The 14,527-nt window shown below is 45.9% G+C and overlaps 1 protein-coding gene across 4 annotated transcripts; it reads right to left on the bottom strand.

The window, feature by feature from the left end:
- Positions 1-242: 242 nt before the first annotated feature.
- ccdc9 (coiled-coil domain containing 9) lies at positions 243-14,255 on the bottom strand. 4 transcript variants are annotated; one of them, XM_054795108.1, is made up of 16 exons: positions 14,156-14,255; positions 13,296-13,350; positions 12,906-13,010; positions 12,629-12,781; positions 8,625-8,933; positions 8,465-8,548; positions 8,126-8,290; positions 7,864-8,045; positions 7,731-7,792; positions 6,185-6,229; positions 4,795-4,915; positions 2,272-2,392; positions 1,754-2,201; positions 1,481-1,669; positions 1,260-1,406; positions 243-348 (listed from the first exon to the last, which is right to left on the bottom strand). In XM_054795108.1, the coding sequence occupies exons 2-16, from the start codon at positions 13,296-13,298 to the stop codon at positions 344-346; spliced, it is 2,139 nt and encodes a 712-aa protein (XP_054651083.1). In that variant the 5' UTR covers positions 13,299-13,350; positions 14,156-14,255; the 3' UTR covers positions 243-343. The 4 variants fall into 4 exon arrangements, with proteins under 4 accessions (XP_054651083.1, XP_054651082.1, XP_054651084.1 ...); XM_054795107.1 differs by having other exon boundaries at positions 14,161-14,255; XM_054795109.1 differs by having other exon boundaries at positions 8,126-8,287; positions 14,161-14,255.
- Between the last annotated feature and the right edge of the window lie 272 nt (positions 14,256-14,527).

Raw genomic sequence — 14,527 nt, 5'->3', positions numbered from 1 at the left:
AGTGCCAACTGGGCAGCCTTGTGATTGGTTCATCTGAGGGACGAAGGGATGGGGGCGTCGGGTGGTCACAGGGCGCGCTGTCCACTGATTCCAGCAGCTCGGCTCAATTGATAAAGTTGTTGAGTTGTGCTTGTCTACCTTGCTGGCTGCCGTCAGACGTGACGCTCCTAAAGACGGACGAGAGAAAGCCAAACACGGCTGCTCCGTGGCGGCGAGGCTCTGCCCCTCCCCATCCTCGCAAAGTCTTTTTTTTTTTGTTTGTGTGTGTGTGTGTGAGTGAGACATCACTCCAGCGATGTCATCGTCTTCAGGAGCAAGCGACTGAGTGGCAGCGGCGGCAGCTTCAGCCTGTTAATGCAAAGTCAACATTCACTATACTTTACTCAGCATGGCCGATACATGTCAACAATGCCCCTCCCTCGTCTGTACAACGCCAACAGGACGTAAACCGTCCATCTTCATGTTCAGTCTGACAGCCAGCGTGGGGCTGAGGAGCATCTTGTGACTTAATCCAATCAGACTTCAGCACTTTGGGCTGCTGTGGTGTTTTATCTCCTCAGTGATTGTTCCAGCAGCTCGTTTCCTGTCAAAAACCTAATTGTGCCTCTCCTCTCTCTGGTTCCCACCACAATGAGGTCATGTGACTTGTGGTTATTGGAAAGGAGCTTTATAGCCCATACAACAAGCATGGGTACAGTTTCCATCAATTGATGGTTGGGTTTTAATGTGGGAGTCCAAGCAACACATCCTGCCGTGACAAAGCCAAAGTGACGCCACCACAGCCACAAGCTGAGTGCTTGCTGCGGTCGCTAAATGAGCTGAACAAAAAACATCACGTGATCACGACTTCACTTTTGATCAAACGTGACCAAAGGCGGCAATGATGATATCACCGTGGTGATGGGAGACCTCCACCAGGTGATGCCACCACTTAGAACACGGCTTATGCAATATGGGCAATATTTAATTGACTAAAATCAATCAGTGAATCACAATTCTTCATCTTAGCATGACATTTTGGACAACTGTATGCTTCCAATTGTGTGGGGACATTTTGGAGAAAGGCCCTTTTCTGTTCCCGGTGCACAGAGCAAACAACCGGTTCAGCATCAGTGACCTCTGCCCTCACACAGCTGGACACAACTTCCCCACAAACACACCTATGACCTTCCAGGTGTCCCTATACTTTTGTCTTGATGGCATAAACAAACATGGCGACTATGAAGAGTGTATATAAGTGTCATTGATCAGTGGCGCACCTGAAGTTGGCTGTTCGGAGGAAATCTCTGACGTGGTGGTGGCGTCGGTGATGCGATCGCCATTTGTGTCATTGTTGTCATCTCTTCCTGCTTCAGCGGCAGTGGGCTCGTTCACCAGGACGGCAGGTGGAGGACTGTCAGCTTTGTCTGTCATCAGATGACAAACTAAGAACTAAACCTACTACCTACTGTTAGGTAATCGGGTTGGACTTGAGGCGTACCTTGCGAATGGGTGGCAGCCGTTCCCTGACTGTCTTCACTAACCTCCAGGCGGGCGGGGTCAGACACCTCTGATGGAGTGAGCTCAGGCAATGATGGCGGCGTTTCCAAGGGGTCTGCAGGAGTGGACTCTGGTTCTGAGGCTGTGACAGCTTGTTGGAGTTCGGTCTTTTCCGGAGTGGCTTGAGCAGCTGTGTTGGCAGAACGGAGGGGAGGAAGGAGCATTGAAATAAGATGATCCGAGATGCGTTGATAATTAAAAAAAAAAGACGTACCTGTGTTCTCCACAATGGGGGTGGTGTCCTCCATCTGCTCCTTTGGTGCAGGGCTGCTCTCAGCACTGGGGGGTTTCAGGGGGCTCTCTCCCCCCATGCTGCTCCGCGGCGACAGCATCTCCATCTCCTCACCCCAGTCCGACACAGGCTGGTGGCCATCCAGCGGGGAGAAGGGGCTAACAGGCTTCCCCGCTTCCGATGGGCCCTGCGAGGCCGCTGAGGGGGACGGTATGTGGACCTTGGGCCGGGGGGTCCGCTGCTCTTTGGGGCTTCCGGCCGCCGCCGCCGTCGGTCTGGAGCAAGGTGAAGGTGTGGTGGGGGAGTCGTCTTTGCCGGCGTCTTTCTTCTCATCGCCCCTGGAATCAATTTCTCCGTCTGACCCTTCCTGCTCTCCATCACTGGCGTCTTCCCACTGGTCCTCGTCCTCCTCATCTCCGGCCTCGACTGCCTGGGAGAAGATGCAGCAAGACTTCCAAAAGATTCTATTGTGAATATTCTCCTCCTTTCCTGACACCTACCTTCTCTTCTGGGGGAGGTTTGGACTTGTCTTTCTCCTTCTGGTTCTTCTCTCGCTTTGGCTTGTCTTTCTTTTCCGTCTCCTCGTCTTCTTTTTCTCCTTCCCAGCGGTTATCATGCATGCTGACAAAAGAGTGCTTAATACATTTTAAACCATGCAATAATACAAGTGTTTAGAATCCTAAATTAACAGTGTAAACACACACACACACACACAAAGTTTTTTCGCCAACTTTGGAGTTGTTTCAGGTACCCGTTTCGACATGTTTTGTTCGGGAGGGGGTGGGCTCGTGTTTGTGATGAGATTCCACCACGATTGAGCTGCCCGCCGGGGAAATACTTCCCCACACAAACGTTCCTTCGCCTCATGACAGCATTTCATTCACATTATGTCGATTTCCGCGAGATTCCGTGTTTAACAGATTCCGTTTTTAACTGGCCAATTACGTCCGTGATTCTGTACACTCAGAAACAAAAAAAATAAATTGTTGATCAAGTAAATGTTCAAACAACTAAAATTATGCATTAAGCAAAAAATAACCTGCTCCCCAAAAACATAATACGATTGAAATTATGGAACGGACTGAGTAAGAAACTCAAACAATGCACTCAAATGAGCGATTTCAAGAAACAATACAAGCAGTTGATGTTTACAAAGTACAAGGAAGAAGAGTCCTGAACCACTGTGACCACACAATGCCATGTCTAACCACTACCACACTTATTACTAACTCTTCATTCTTTTGTAAGCACATTGGGCCTCATTCACAAAACGTTCTTACGCACAAATGTGTTCTTAAAGCCTTCTTACGAAGATTTTTGGCATTCACGAAACGTGTTCTTAACTCACAGTTCTTAGATCTAAGAACAAATTCTACGAACGCTCAGGAGGACTCTTACGCACAAGCAAAGCTTGCACTTTCAATGCGCAATCGCCCTCATGATGGATTTTGCAACCTGATCCCAAAAAATGTAGTGCAAATAAAATATCCCAACAATTATTTATCATCAAAACAACTAAAATGTACTCCATGGATAAATATATATTCAAATCCCAATTCAACAAAAAAAAAAAAGTAGCTGGCTGGACGTGCGCTGCGCAGAGAGAGAATGTAAAGGGACCATGTAGATTTATTTGCTGAAAGCGACGAATATTTGGTGTCCCGCTTCAGGCTTCCCTCTCTGTTCTTGCAGGTGTGCAGGATCATCAGAATAACATCGCAATGAAACGTGGTGTGTCTATTGCGCACGCAGCACCCCCAGATAACGACATGCGCCCCCAGCCACGTCTTGAGCCAGAGCACGGGGCTGCTGTATTAATTAGGCAGCGTCTAATCAAATGTAACCACAGAAAAAATAAATTGTCACACACAAACTATGTATTTTGACTTTATTTTTCCATCATGATTGTGTAAATATTTTCTAGAGTTTCCGAAATGGTTTGGTTTCTGATTGATGGCCCACCTCCTGTTTCCTCCAGATCCCTCCGGTGCAGTCCAATCTTTTTTTTTTGAGTCTATTTTAAGTCAAAACACTTCTTTTTAACCTCTGCGGAGGTGCGTTTCTCCGTGGAAACGGCATTTATGTTTCCTGCAATGGTGCTCCATGCCGACTCTTTTTGGATGGCCTGATGACCGGTGGATACACTTGAAAATAAGGTGGTCTTGTGTTCGGTCACTCCTTGTAAAAGCACCTCTATTTCAGTAGAATTGAAGTTTTTCTTTCGTTTATTGTCCAGCTGCTTCTCAGTCTTGCCCTTGCGCGTTGCCATCTTCGCCTCCAGCTGCCTGTTGCGCACGGCACATTTTTTTTTTACCTTATATAGGAAATAATAGGCGGTGAACTATGCAAATTAGGCCTTACATGCACGTGCATCGCAGTTGGCATTCATCAACCTAAGAACACCGGTGCGAACGATTATCCCTACTTAAGAACGTGTCGTGAATGTGGCGCAGTTTCCAACCCGCGCCTTTTTAAGTACAGTTCTTAAGAACACTTTTAAGAAGATGTTCGTGAATGAGGCCCATTGTCTTTACTCAGTCATCCGACTGTGTTTTTGTCAACTATCAACCCTTTCATCAGTTATTATTTTCACTATTATTTTACATTGATCATTATTTACTATGACTGTTATATAATTTATTTACAAAGACAAGAACCATGACTCCTATTTTACCACATTCTATATTATCTAATCACTTTTTAATGTATTTTAAACTAGCAAAGAGTACATTTGGAACACAGGAAGTGAACAAATGTATTGCAACTACAATTACAAATTAATGTATCGTATTACAAAGTAATGTATTACAATTGATGTGGAACGGATGGGGGCTAGGATTAAATACGCTTTGCTTAGTAGAACTGTGAATTGTACTATGTGATGTATTCCAATCTAACTTGTATGCACATTCAAAATAAATTAAAGCATTAAAATTACCAAACCATAGGACCCTACACTAGTAAAAGAATGGCTGGGACGCACTGTTGATCTGTTTTAGAAAATGAGTCGACCGCAGTGCTACCTATAGCTGGGCCTCTGTCCTCGTCCTTTTCCTCGGCTCCGGTCTCCTCGGGATCCCTGCGGCCTGCCCTGGGATAGGAAGTCGCCAAATGTGGGCGTTTTAGGGGGTCTCTTGCCGTCATCTGCAGGACACAATGATGTAAATGTGTAAATGTAAAGCAAATATAAAACGCATAGAGGTGGCTTGTCAGTAGAGCAGCTGCCATGCAAACCAGTACCGCATGCATGTGTTTAACGTTAACCATGCTGTAATGACGATATAATTTGCACCAAAATAGTCTCAACTAGGGTTGTGCAAAAAAAAAAAAAAAATTATATACAGTATATTGAAATAAAATCGTGATCTAATTTTCTCCAAAAGTTTGAATACCCCTGTCATCTTCACTAAGAGACGTAAAAAAAAAAAAAGCGCAGTGGTGGCTTTGAGGAATGAAAAAACAACAGCGCGAAAGAAGAGCAGACGATGATGAGGTGACAAAGAAGCACAAGAATGGAGGATGAGCACGAGGGAGGAAGGTCACAGCCTGAAAGCTCTCCAGGGACGCGTGTAGGGAGGATAAGAGCTTGAAGAAGCAGGCAGGAAGGTGACGAAAAGGTCAAAAATGAGAACGCGGGAAGCACAAAAGAAATGAGGGGCTCAGTGGGAAGAGATTGGAGATGAGGACGCTGGAGTCATTCAGTCAATTAAGACGCTTATCCCGCCACTGGGTGATGTCATGTCGACGCCACTTATTCCACTTACAGTCTGGCACGGGGACAGAAAGCAGGGAATCAAGTGCAGCTAAATATAATTCTCAGCTTCACACTCATCCCGTCTGATGCCAACTACCTTCCACTGAAATGGATCCACATTTCATGATACTCAGTATGTGTGTATGTCTGACGCCTCGCTATTATAGTATAAGCTTGATGGACAATAAGCAGGCTTGATGATGCACAATCAATCAAATTACCCTAACTTTAACTTTCCCCAATAAAGATTTGACTTCCTGTGTAATGCCACTCTGTTCCTCATGAGGCATCAGGAATCCAACGTCGAGTGAAGGAGGAACGTAAAGATTGTCACCATAAAGATGATGAGTGTCATTTTTTTTCATTTGGCTGCTGAGATGAAAATGTCACCCCGAAGCGTTTCATCTAATAGTGTCTGAAATGCCGACATTGTGCTGATATGGTGCCCCCATGCTGGCTAGGGCATAAAATAAATGAAAAAGGAAGCGGGTTGCGTCTTCTAATGTGAGCACAAAAGACACAGGAGAAGCAGCCGCTGACAGACTCAAATGCAAATTAGCCGTGATGAAAATGAGCCGCGCACACACAAACACACGTGGACGAATGGATGCAAACACACACGATTGCCAACGGCGGGAACGTCCACACGCTGGTCTAACCTGAGGCTCTGCCCCGAGGCTCGCCGCGAAAGTTACGCCCCCGGGCTGCAGAGGGGAGACACAAAGACACACTAAACAACAATGCAAGCCAGTAAAGACAGATGCATTGTGGGAATACACACATGTACATCAAACATCGAGTATGTGCTTTGGAGCAACAATGGCTGCTGATTTATTGTTATTCTCTTCCTCGCTGAAATAAAACGAGTCGGTATGGACCTTGGGTGACTGAGGTCTCCCGGGAGATCATAACACCCCTCCAGGGAAATACAGCCAGCACTTAGCTAACGAGCTTATCCGATGTTTGTCTTTATCAGCAATGTCCTGTGGTACGCTACATGGACATAAGTGTTGGGACCAGGCCTGTCACAGTAATCGATAAATCAATAAATTAAAAAAATCAATAAAATCAATAAAAATCTATCAATAAAAAAAAACCCCAGGTCAATAATTATGACGCCCTCGATAAATTGACATGTGCATGTAAGTGTGTGTGTTTCATCTGCTCGTCTCTCTGCGCCACACAGGCTGGATGACAAGAGCATCTGTCTGTGCACATTGGTTCTATAGCGTAGTGAACCGAGAGAGTGAGCCTTCCTCCCATTCAGCCTCTTTGTGAAGGCGGGGCTACTAGAGAGTGGATACAGAGGGTTTGCAGTTAGCTTCACGAGGCAGCATACACTAACATGAATGACGGCAAAGAAGCAATGGTTTCTGAGGCGTATGCCGCAGCCGACAGCCCCAGTGTTGGAATATTTTGGTTTTAAACAGAATGAACATGGTGAGCGCAAGAACATCGACAGTTTTCTCAACTGGGAAAAAAAAAAACTACCTATGGAGGTGCTTGGGCAGCGGAGCCTTCATCCCGGCAATCAACACTTACTGAGGCGTTTGGTTGACAAATACAAACAAAACAGTGCAAAATGGTGCGTGCTCACAGACTGTCGCTCGCTACGTTGCAAAAGAAACCATTCAATGTGGTTACATGGCATACATTTTAACATACTGCAGCGTCGCTGGTAGCACTTCCTGTTTCACAGCGTGCTTTGCTGACTGTTGTTGTAAATGGCACACGTTTAAAGCTCACATAGTTGTTATTCTACGTTATTCGTTGGTAGTGTCCTGTCTGTTGTTATCTACCTATCGCCTTGCTGTGTAATGTTTTAGCTCTTTCTTTTATGACTACGTGGTTAAGACTGGTATGTGGTGTGGTGACCTACCGTGATTTCAATGCGGTTGCTGAGTACATTGTGAGCTCTGTTGTTACTTTGCTTGTAAAATAAAGTTACCTCTCCAACTCGTGAGCGCCACAATACGACAGGCAACTTCTGTATCAAGCTAATGTGGCTCACACAGGTACACTATACTTGAGTGCCATCTAGTGGTTCAAATGTGAATTACACCTCTCCTGACAATAGTGGGGAAAAAAGGATGGTCTCAAAAAATGTTGCCGATAACATCGATTATCGACAATAATTTGTAGCACAATTACCAACCAGCAAAATCTGTTATCATGACAGACTTGTGCTACCATGGCAACACTTACCCCTCCTGCCGCCCTGCTCTGCCGTGACGCCCTCTGCCGCCACTTGTGCGTCCTCCTTGAACCTGTCAGTAAAGCGGTAGGATTCTCATGATACAATGTCATACTCGCACAAGCCGGTAGGCTGCGCTCTTACATGTTCTCAGTCTTCTGCGCGTCCCATTCTCGTCTCCACTGGCCGGTGGCGTTGCGATGACGTGCTAGTCGCTCCTCGTCAATCTGCTCTCGCTCCTTCTTCCAGCGCAGGTACTCGGCCCGCTCGCGGCCCGTCATAGACATGGTCATGTCCATGGAGCCTCTCGGGCCGGGGCGCCGACTCTGCAGAGCAGCAGCAGCAGAGGAAGTGAAGCCTGCCGCAACAGGGAGTAGGACATTTGAGCATTGGCAAGGTCACTTACAGTCCATTCTTTCTCCAGGTCAGCCCCGGTCTTCACGTTGTCAAAGTCTAGCCCGCCCCAATTTCGAATGTGTCTTCTGCTGCCCTCTTTGCGGTCTGTGTCTGGAGCCGGGCCGGAACGCCGTGGGTCGTCCAGGAAGTTACGGATGGGCTTGTCTCCATCCTGCTGAGGAGTGGAATCACTGTAAGTATGTTTCTCCCAATACACAACTTAAGAAGCTGCTTAGGGACCCTTAAGAATGACACCATCAGTCAAAGTCATGTAGGACAACAGACATTACTGCCACCTACAGGACGCATGTCTGCCAAGTGACCAAACTCATCAAAAGATGTTTTGTACCCGTTGTCCTCTCTCATACTCTGCTATTCTCTCCATTTCTTCATTCATCTTCTCGATGTTCTGTCGCCTCTTCTCCTCCCATTCCTGCTCAGAAAGACGTCACACTTTTACTTCCTGCCAGTTGACACTACAACTTCAAATACTAAACGTGTTTGATCACCTTGGACTTCCTGTCCACGCCCCCTGGTGTCCCTCCTGCGTCTCCTCCTCCTCCTCCTGCTGCTCCTCTCCCTCTCCTTCCTCCACGTCGCCCCTGTCCTCCTGTTTCAGCTGGCTCTCCCCCTCTGGGGGTGCGGGGTTCCCGTTCTCTCCTCTCCGGGCGACCGCCGCCGCCTCCCCCTCTGGGTCCTCCTCCCCACCCCACTCGGCCCGAGCCTGTCCTCCTGGGGGGGCTGTGGCCGTCGTTCTCCTCGGACGCTTTCCGACCGCGGGGCGTAGGAGGCTTCCATTCGTCCACAACTCTGGCATCCTGCAGGGAAGAGGAAGTGGTTTGTCTTTAAGCACATTTCAGCTTCATCAGCGTGGAGCTCCGCTGTGGTTTCTGGGCTCCATTCAAGCCTGAATTAGGCTTCAGCTACGGCATCTTGATTGATTTATAGCTCTTCCGGCGGGGTCTGACTCATGACTTACAATGGTCACCAAAACAACTCTCTTTGGCTAGCTATTTATTCGGGTTGTGAATGGTTTGTATTCGGTATCTGGTTTGACAAGCGAGAGGTACGGCTGCATCGGTATCAGCCTCCTAGATCAATAACAATCAGCCATAAATCCTGAGATAAATCGATTGTAAAGACATGCACCGGTATCGCAAGACTAGCAACCAGTTGACCAAGAGCCTGGGCTGCCGGCAAAATGACTGTTCCGCATGCTCCGTAGCTTACCATGACTGAAGACCAGAATGGATGTAAATAGTAGCAGTGCGCTAGCTCGTCACCGGGAAAGATTTTCAACACATCAGCAAAACATACGTACATTATAGCGATCTGATTTATCTGTGTTGTGTAACACTAAAACAGGAACAGCATCAAATTAAAAGCACTAAATGAATATAGACCCACCATCCACCAGCACAAGCCTGGAGTTTCTTCTTCAGAGAGATTGTGCACCACAAATATGGCCATTAGCAATCAATAATGTCATCAAACCTTACATTTATGCATTCCCACATAGTATCAGCATTTGGCACCAAATATGAGGTGATGTGAAAGAAAAAGGGTAAAAATACAGTATAGTAGTCTGTGCAGCGTGGGAGAAAGTTAGATGGTGCATTGTTAATTTTGATGTTTAACAAACAAAACAATGGCGATGACATACAGATTGTTGTTGGAACTGGACCAGTCACTTATTGTACATGTTGCCCTGAAATCTCTTATATTTCTATTATAGGGCCCTATGATTTCCGCGTTAACGGAATCGGCCAATAAAAACAAAATTTACTGTTAAACGCGGAATCTCGCGGAAATTTACATAACACGAATGAAATGCTGTCATCATGAGGAGAGGAAACGCTCGTGTGAGGAAATATTTACTCGGCGGACCGCTCAATCGTGGCGGAAGCTCATTACAAACACTTAACCGCCTCCTCACGAACTATGTTGAAATGGCGATAAACACCGGAACATGAATGGAAGCTAGCAGGGTTAGCTTAGTTTAAGCATGCTAGTGTGGTTATGTGTGCGCAACTTGGGCTGGATGAGTATATTTTCACCGTGTTGTGTTTCACCGCTTTAATGTAAGGAGCGTTTGCAATGCCCGATGACAACGTGCAGGTTCTGAGTGAAAAAAAGATGCAAAGCACATTTATTCTTGCACCCGGACCGTCTAACAGACATTCTCAACATACACAAAACACACTTCCGGCCTTCAAAATAAAACCACCGTTTGCTCCATGTCGTCCAACTGTGTAAACAAAATAAGAGTCCATCCATCCATTTTCTATACCGCTTCTCCTCATTAGGGTCGCGGGGGCATGCTGGAGCCTATCCCAGCTGACTTCGGGCGACAGGCGGGGTACACCCTGGACTGGTCGCCAGCCAATCGCAGGGCACATATAGACAAACAACCACTCACACTCATACCTATGGACAATTTAGAGTCGCATGTTTTTGGAATGTGGGACGAAACCGGAGTACCCGGAGAAAACCCACGCACAAACGGGGAGAACATGCAAACTCCACACAGAGATGCCCAACGGAGATTCGAACCCAGATCTTCCCGATCTTCAGACTGTTACTGTGTTGGCCAACATGCTAACCACTAGACCACCACTAAACCACCGTGAAAAAACCCCAAAAACTTTCATATGCAGTTGGAATTGCATCGGTGACTACACAGTCCTTAATCACAAGCATGGGCATTAGAGTTTGTTCAACATTTTGTAGCAATGTGTGCAGAGGCTGACATCCCATTAGAAAAGTTAGCCAGGCTACATCCATTTCTCAATTACTAGGGAAAAATTGACATTGTTTTCACTTATCCATAAAGCACACACTCTATGCTGGTAAAAAGTAAGTATCAAATGTAAAAACATGAATTCTAAAAAAACTGAATTTGGGAAAAAACAAGAAAAAACAGATTTCATAGGGCCCTAATATTATATTCATAGAACTGCTCATATTTGCGTATTGCATATATCCTCTGCAGGAAGGCGAGCAGTGGTCACCACCCAAGCGTTTCCATGCAGGCTTAACAAGCGTTTTTAATGTCGGAATTTAGTTTCTGTTATTGAGTTATAGTAAGATAAACCACATCATGGCGATTCAAAACATGCATCCAGTGGTTGTCCTACAAGGCCAGACTTGGGAAGTGTGGCTTCTGCTGAACACGTGATGCCAACAGAACACGACACTGCACATAAAAGGGAGACACAAACGGATTACAGAGCGTGTCCTCATGGACGTGTGTGGACTTTATGACATTATGTTGATCTAACGAGCACGTCGGCGCTGCTCTGGTTTCTTCCCGGGAAGGTCGCTCCTTTCAAGTGTTTACCTTTTGGAACGCACGCAGAACAAGAACTCCTCTCCTGAGGACGCAAACAGCACATCTTTGCTCAGTGACGTCCTGAACTTGATTGATTCTGCTGCTCACTTTCTTGTATAAATGTCACCAAGCAGCCTGATTTATCAATCGTTTGAACCAATGGGTTAGACAAAGATATATTTCATCTTCGGCCATCAAAATGTGGATGGGGGGTGTTGATTAAAAATAACCATATTATGATCACTTTTTGACGAATTTTTGTGTGTTTATATATACGAAAGGAAATAATGCAAATACCGTATTTTCTGTACTATAAGTTGCATCGGTCAAAAAATGCATCATGAAGAGAAAAAAAAAACAAGTCACATTGGACCTCCAAGATCAAGAAAATACATTTAATCTGGAAAGGCAAGTTATTCAATATTCAACGACACAATAGCACACAGAACAGGCTGATTATGTATGAATATGTTCACGTAACACACTAACAGTCACACAATAGCATAAAGAACATACCTGGGAGGCTGAATAGGCTAAATTAACATAGCAAGCCAGCGAGTCCAACAAGCAAGTTCACCAAGCTCCCGATCTCATTCCATGTTACTGACTGGCAGAAGCAGCATATACAGTGTATTGGTCACAAGTATAGTGCGCCCTCTGGAGGCTGACGATGGTAATGTTCACTCTTTGGATTATACTGTAAGTCACAGGACCAGCCAAACTATGAAAAACAAATGTGCCTTACAGTCCGAAAAGTACGGTAATATGTGTCCATAGAACCTCTTTATGAGCATCAAACATGAGAAAAATCTCTAATATCCCTCACTTGTTTGCACCACCTGTGAGAGAAGGCACTCGCTTTTGTAATGCGGCTTTTCATGATGTCCATCCATCCGGCCATTTTCTATACCGCTTCTCCATGTCATGAAGGGACAAATCTCTTTCTTCATGGACATAATACTGCCTCTGACCCCGCCCCTAACAAGATGACGTGTATTCGCACATCACTCTGTATAAAAGCATATATATAAGAGCTCTGCCGACTCAGTCGGGCCACTGCAGATGTGGGATCTGCACGTTTGACCAATTTGTTCATGCTGCTGTTACGATGCACTGTAGCTCACATAGCGATGCTAGTGTTGCTCATGTTTGTGTCCTCCTGCCCCACTCATTACGACTTACCCCTGATGACGACCTGGAGGGGTCGACTGCGAGCGTGAAGTTTTCTTTCTCGGTCTTCCTTCGGTCCAACTCTGGCTCGTGGGGACGGGGCTTGCGGGGCGTGGTCACAGCGATGCCCTCCTGCTCTGCCTTCTTCTTGTCCTCTTCTATTTCCTGTTTCAAATGCATGTCAATGCGTTTCAACAAATAAACTAAGCTTTCACAATCAAGCAGGTGTTTGGATGTCCTCACAAAGACTCGCTTACATCAGGTGCAACAGGTGGTAACTATTTAATACCTGATAGCGCTTGACCAGAGCTTCGTTCTTTTTCCTCAGGGCTTCAATTCTTTTGTCAAGCTCTGCATCCTTCTCCTCCTTGGTCTTGAGGTCCACCGCTGAAGACTGACATGCACAAGAAGAGGAGAAAACCAAAAAATAGACACCAGAGAAACATGTCAGTTGTGAAAAGTCATCATTTGGCTGCGAAATAGTCAAACTGTATGAGAGCACCATCTAGTGGACTGGGAAGGAAGTGGTTCCCAATAGTAGACTAGTACAGGGCCACTGGTACTGTACAAATCCTTTTAGCCATCACGGAACTCAATGTATTAGTAAAAATGGCTAATAATCAAAAACACTTCTGCTTTCTCCTACATGTTCTAACATTGCTGTGCCTGTCTCACTTACCATGGCCGTCTCTGGCTTGTCACACACAGGCGGACAGGACCACGCTGATGTTGCACTGAAAAAGACGAAACTGGCCATCAGTTACTTCACAGAGGATGAACAATTTCCATGTTGTCCTTGATAATTAAGTTTAGCTTGTGTGTAAAGGGTAGTTTACAAAGGCAAGTTTAAATGACCTGACCTATATGCCATACATGTATATGTACAATAAGTGTGAAATGCACCCCGCCTCGAACCCAAGTCAGCTGGGATAGACTCCAGCTCCCCCGTGACTCTGAGGACAAGCGCTGTATTAAATGGATGGATGGATTGATGCACAGTTTAGTTTACTAGATAGTTTCGTGCAGTGACAATGTGTTAATGGAAAACAACTGATGTGCATTGGCTGTTGCTGCATAACAAATGTGTCACATTTGCAACAAACACATCTTGTTTGCTAAGATAGCCATAAGGCATAGTGACGTGCTATACTCACGTTACTAGTTCGCTTGATCAAATTAAGAGGTGAAGCTACTTTGGCACATAACGGCTCAAGATAAGCTCATCTCAGGTGAGGTAAACAGACAGGTGCACGCATGCGTGGAACAAAAAGCGTGTGAACCCTAGCCGTTTAAGCTAATCAAAGCTGCTACTGTATGGACGGAGGCTTATATAATATAAATAGTTCAATACAAGGCAAACACGGAGAACCTTCTCGCGCTCTTCCAGACGTTTACGTTGACCAGCAACGTAACGTAAGCGCGCCTCGCCATGACACAAAGCGCTGCTGGCAAGAAACACACCGTCCGTAAGGACGATGCGCCTCTAAAACGACCGAGGTTAACGTCTGCGCGATCTTAAGTTTCACGTTTTGAAATTACCTCACCTCGGTGTGCTCGATGAGTTCGTCGGGGTACCTCTTTGCACACTTCCAACCTCACCGTGCCCTCATTATTTGGCTTCCGGTTTGCAAGGGCTCACTTCCTGCCAAAAAATGAGCCACGCTCGGCAGATTTAAAGTGACAGTAGCACGTCCTCATCAGCTATGCATATATTGTAATTGCATATAACCTTACGTATATCGCATAATCACTATTATGTTTTCCTGTTGCTAAGTGATCAATAAAGTTCACGAATCAACAGAAGCCTAGACGGTGAAGCATTTTTAAGGACACAAAGTAAATGTTGAGCGGGAGTATTCCAGCAGATGGCGCTTAGGGCATGCGTTCAAATCCACTTCACAGTCATCAGCC

The sequence above is a fragment of the Dunckerocampus dactyliophorus genome, chromosome 12 (assembly GCF_027744805.1).
Source record: "Dunckerocampus dactyliophorus isolate RoL2022-P2 chromosome 12, RoL_Ddac_1.1, whole genome shotgun sequence".
NCBI lineage: Eukaryota > Metazoa > Chordata > Actinopteri > Syngnathiformes > Syngnathidae > Dunckerocampus > Dunckerocampus dactyliophorus.
This window is presented reverse-complemented; position numbering and strand designations above follow the sequence as displayed.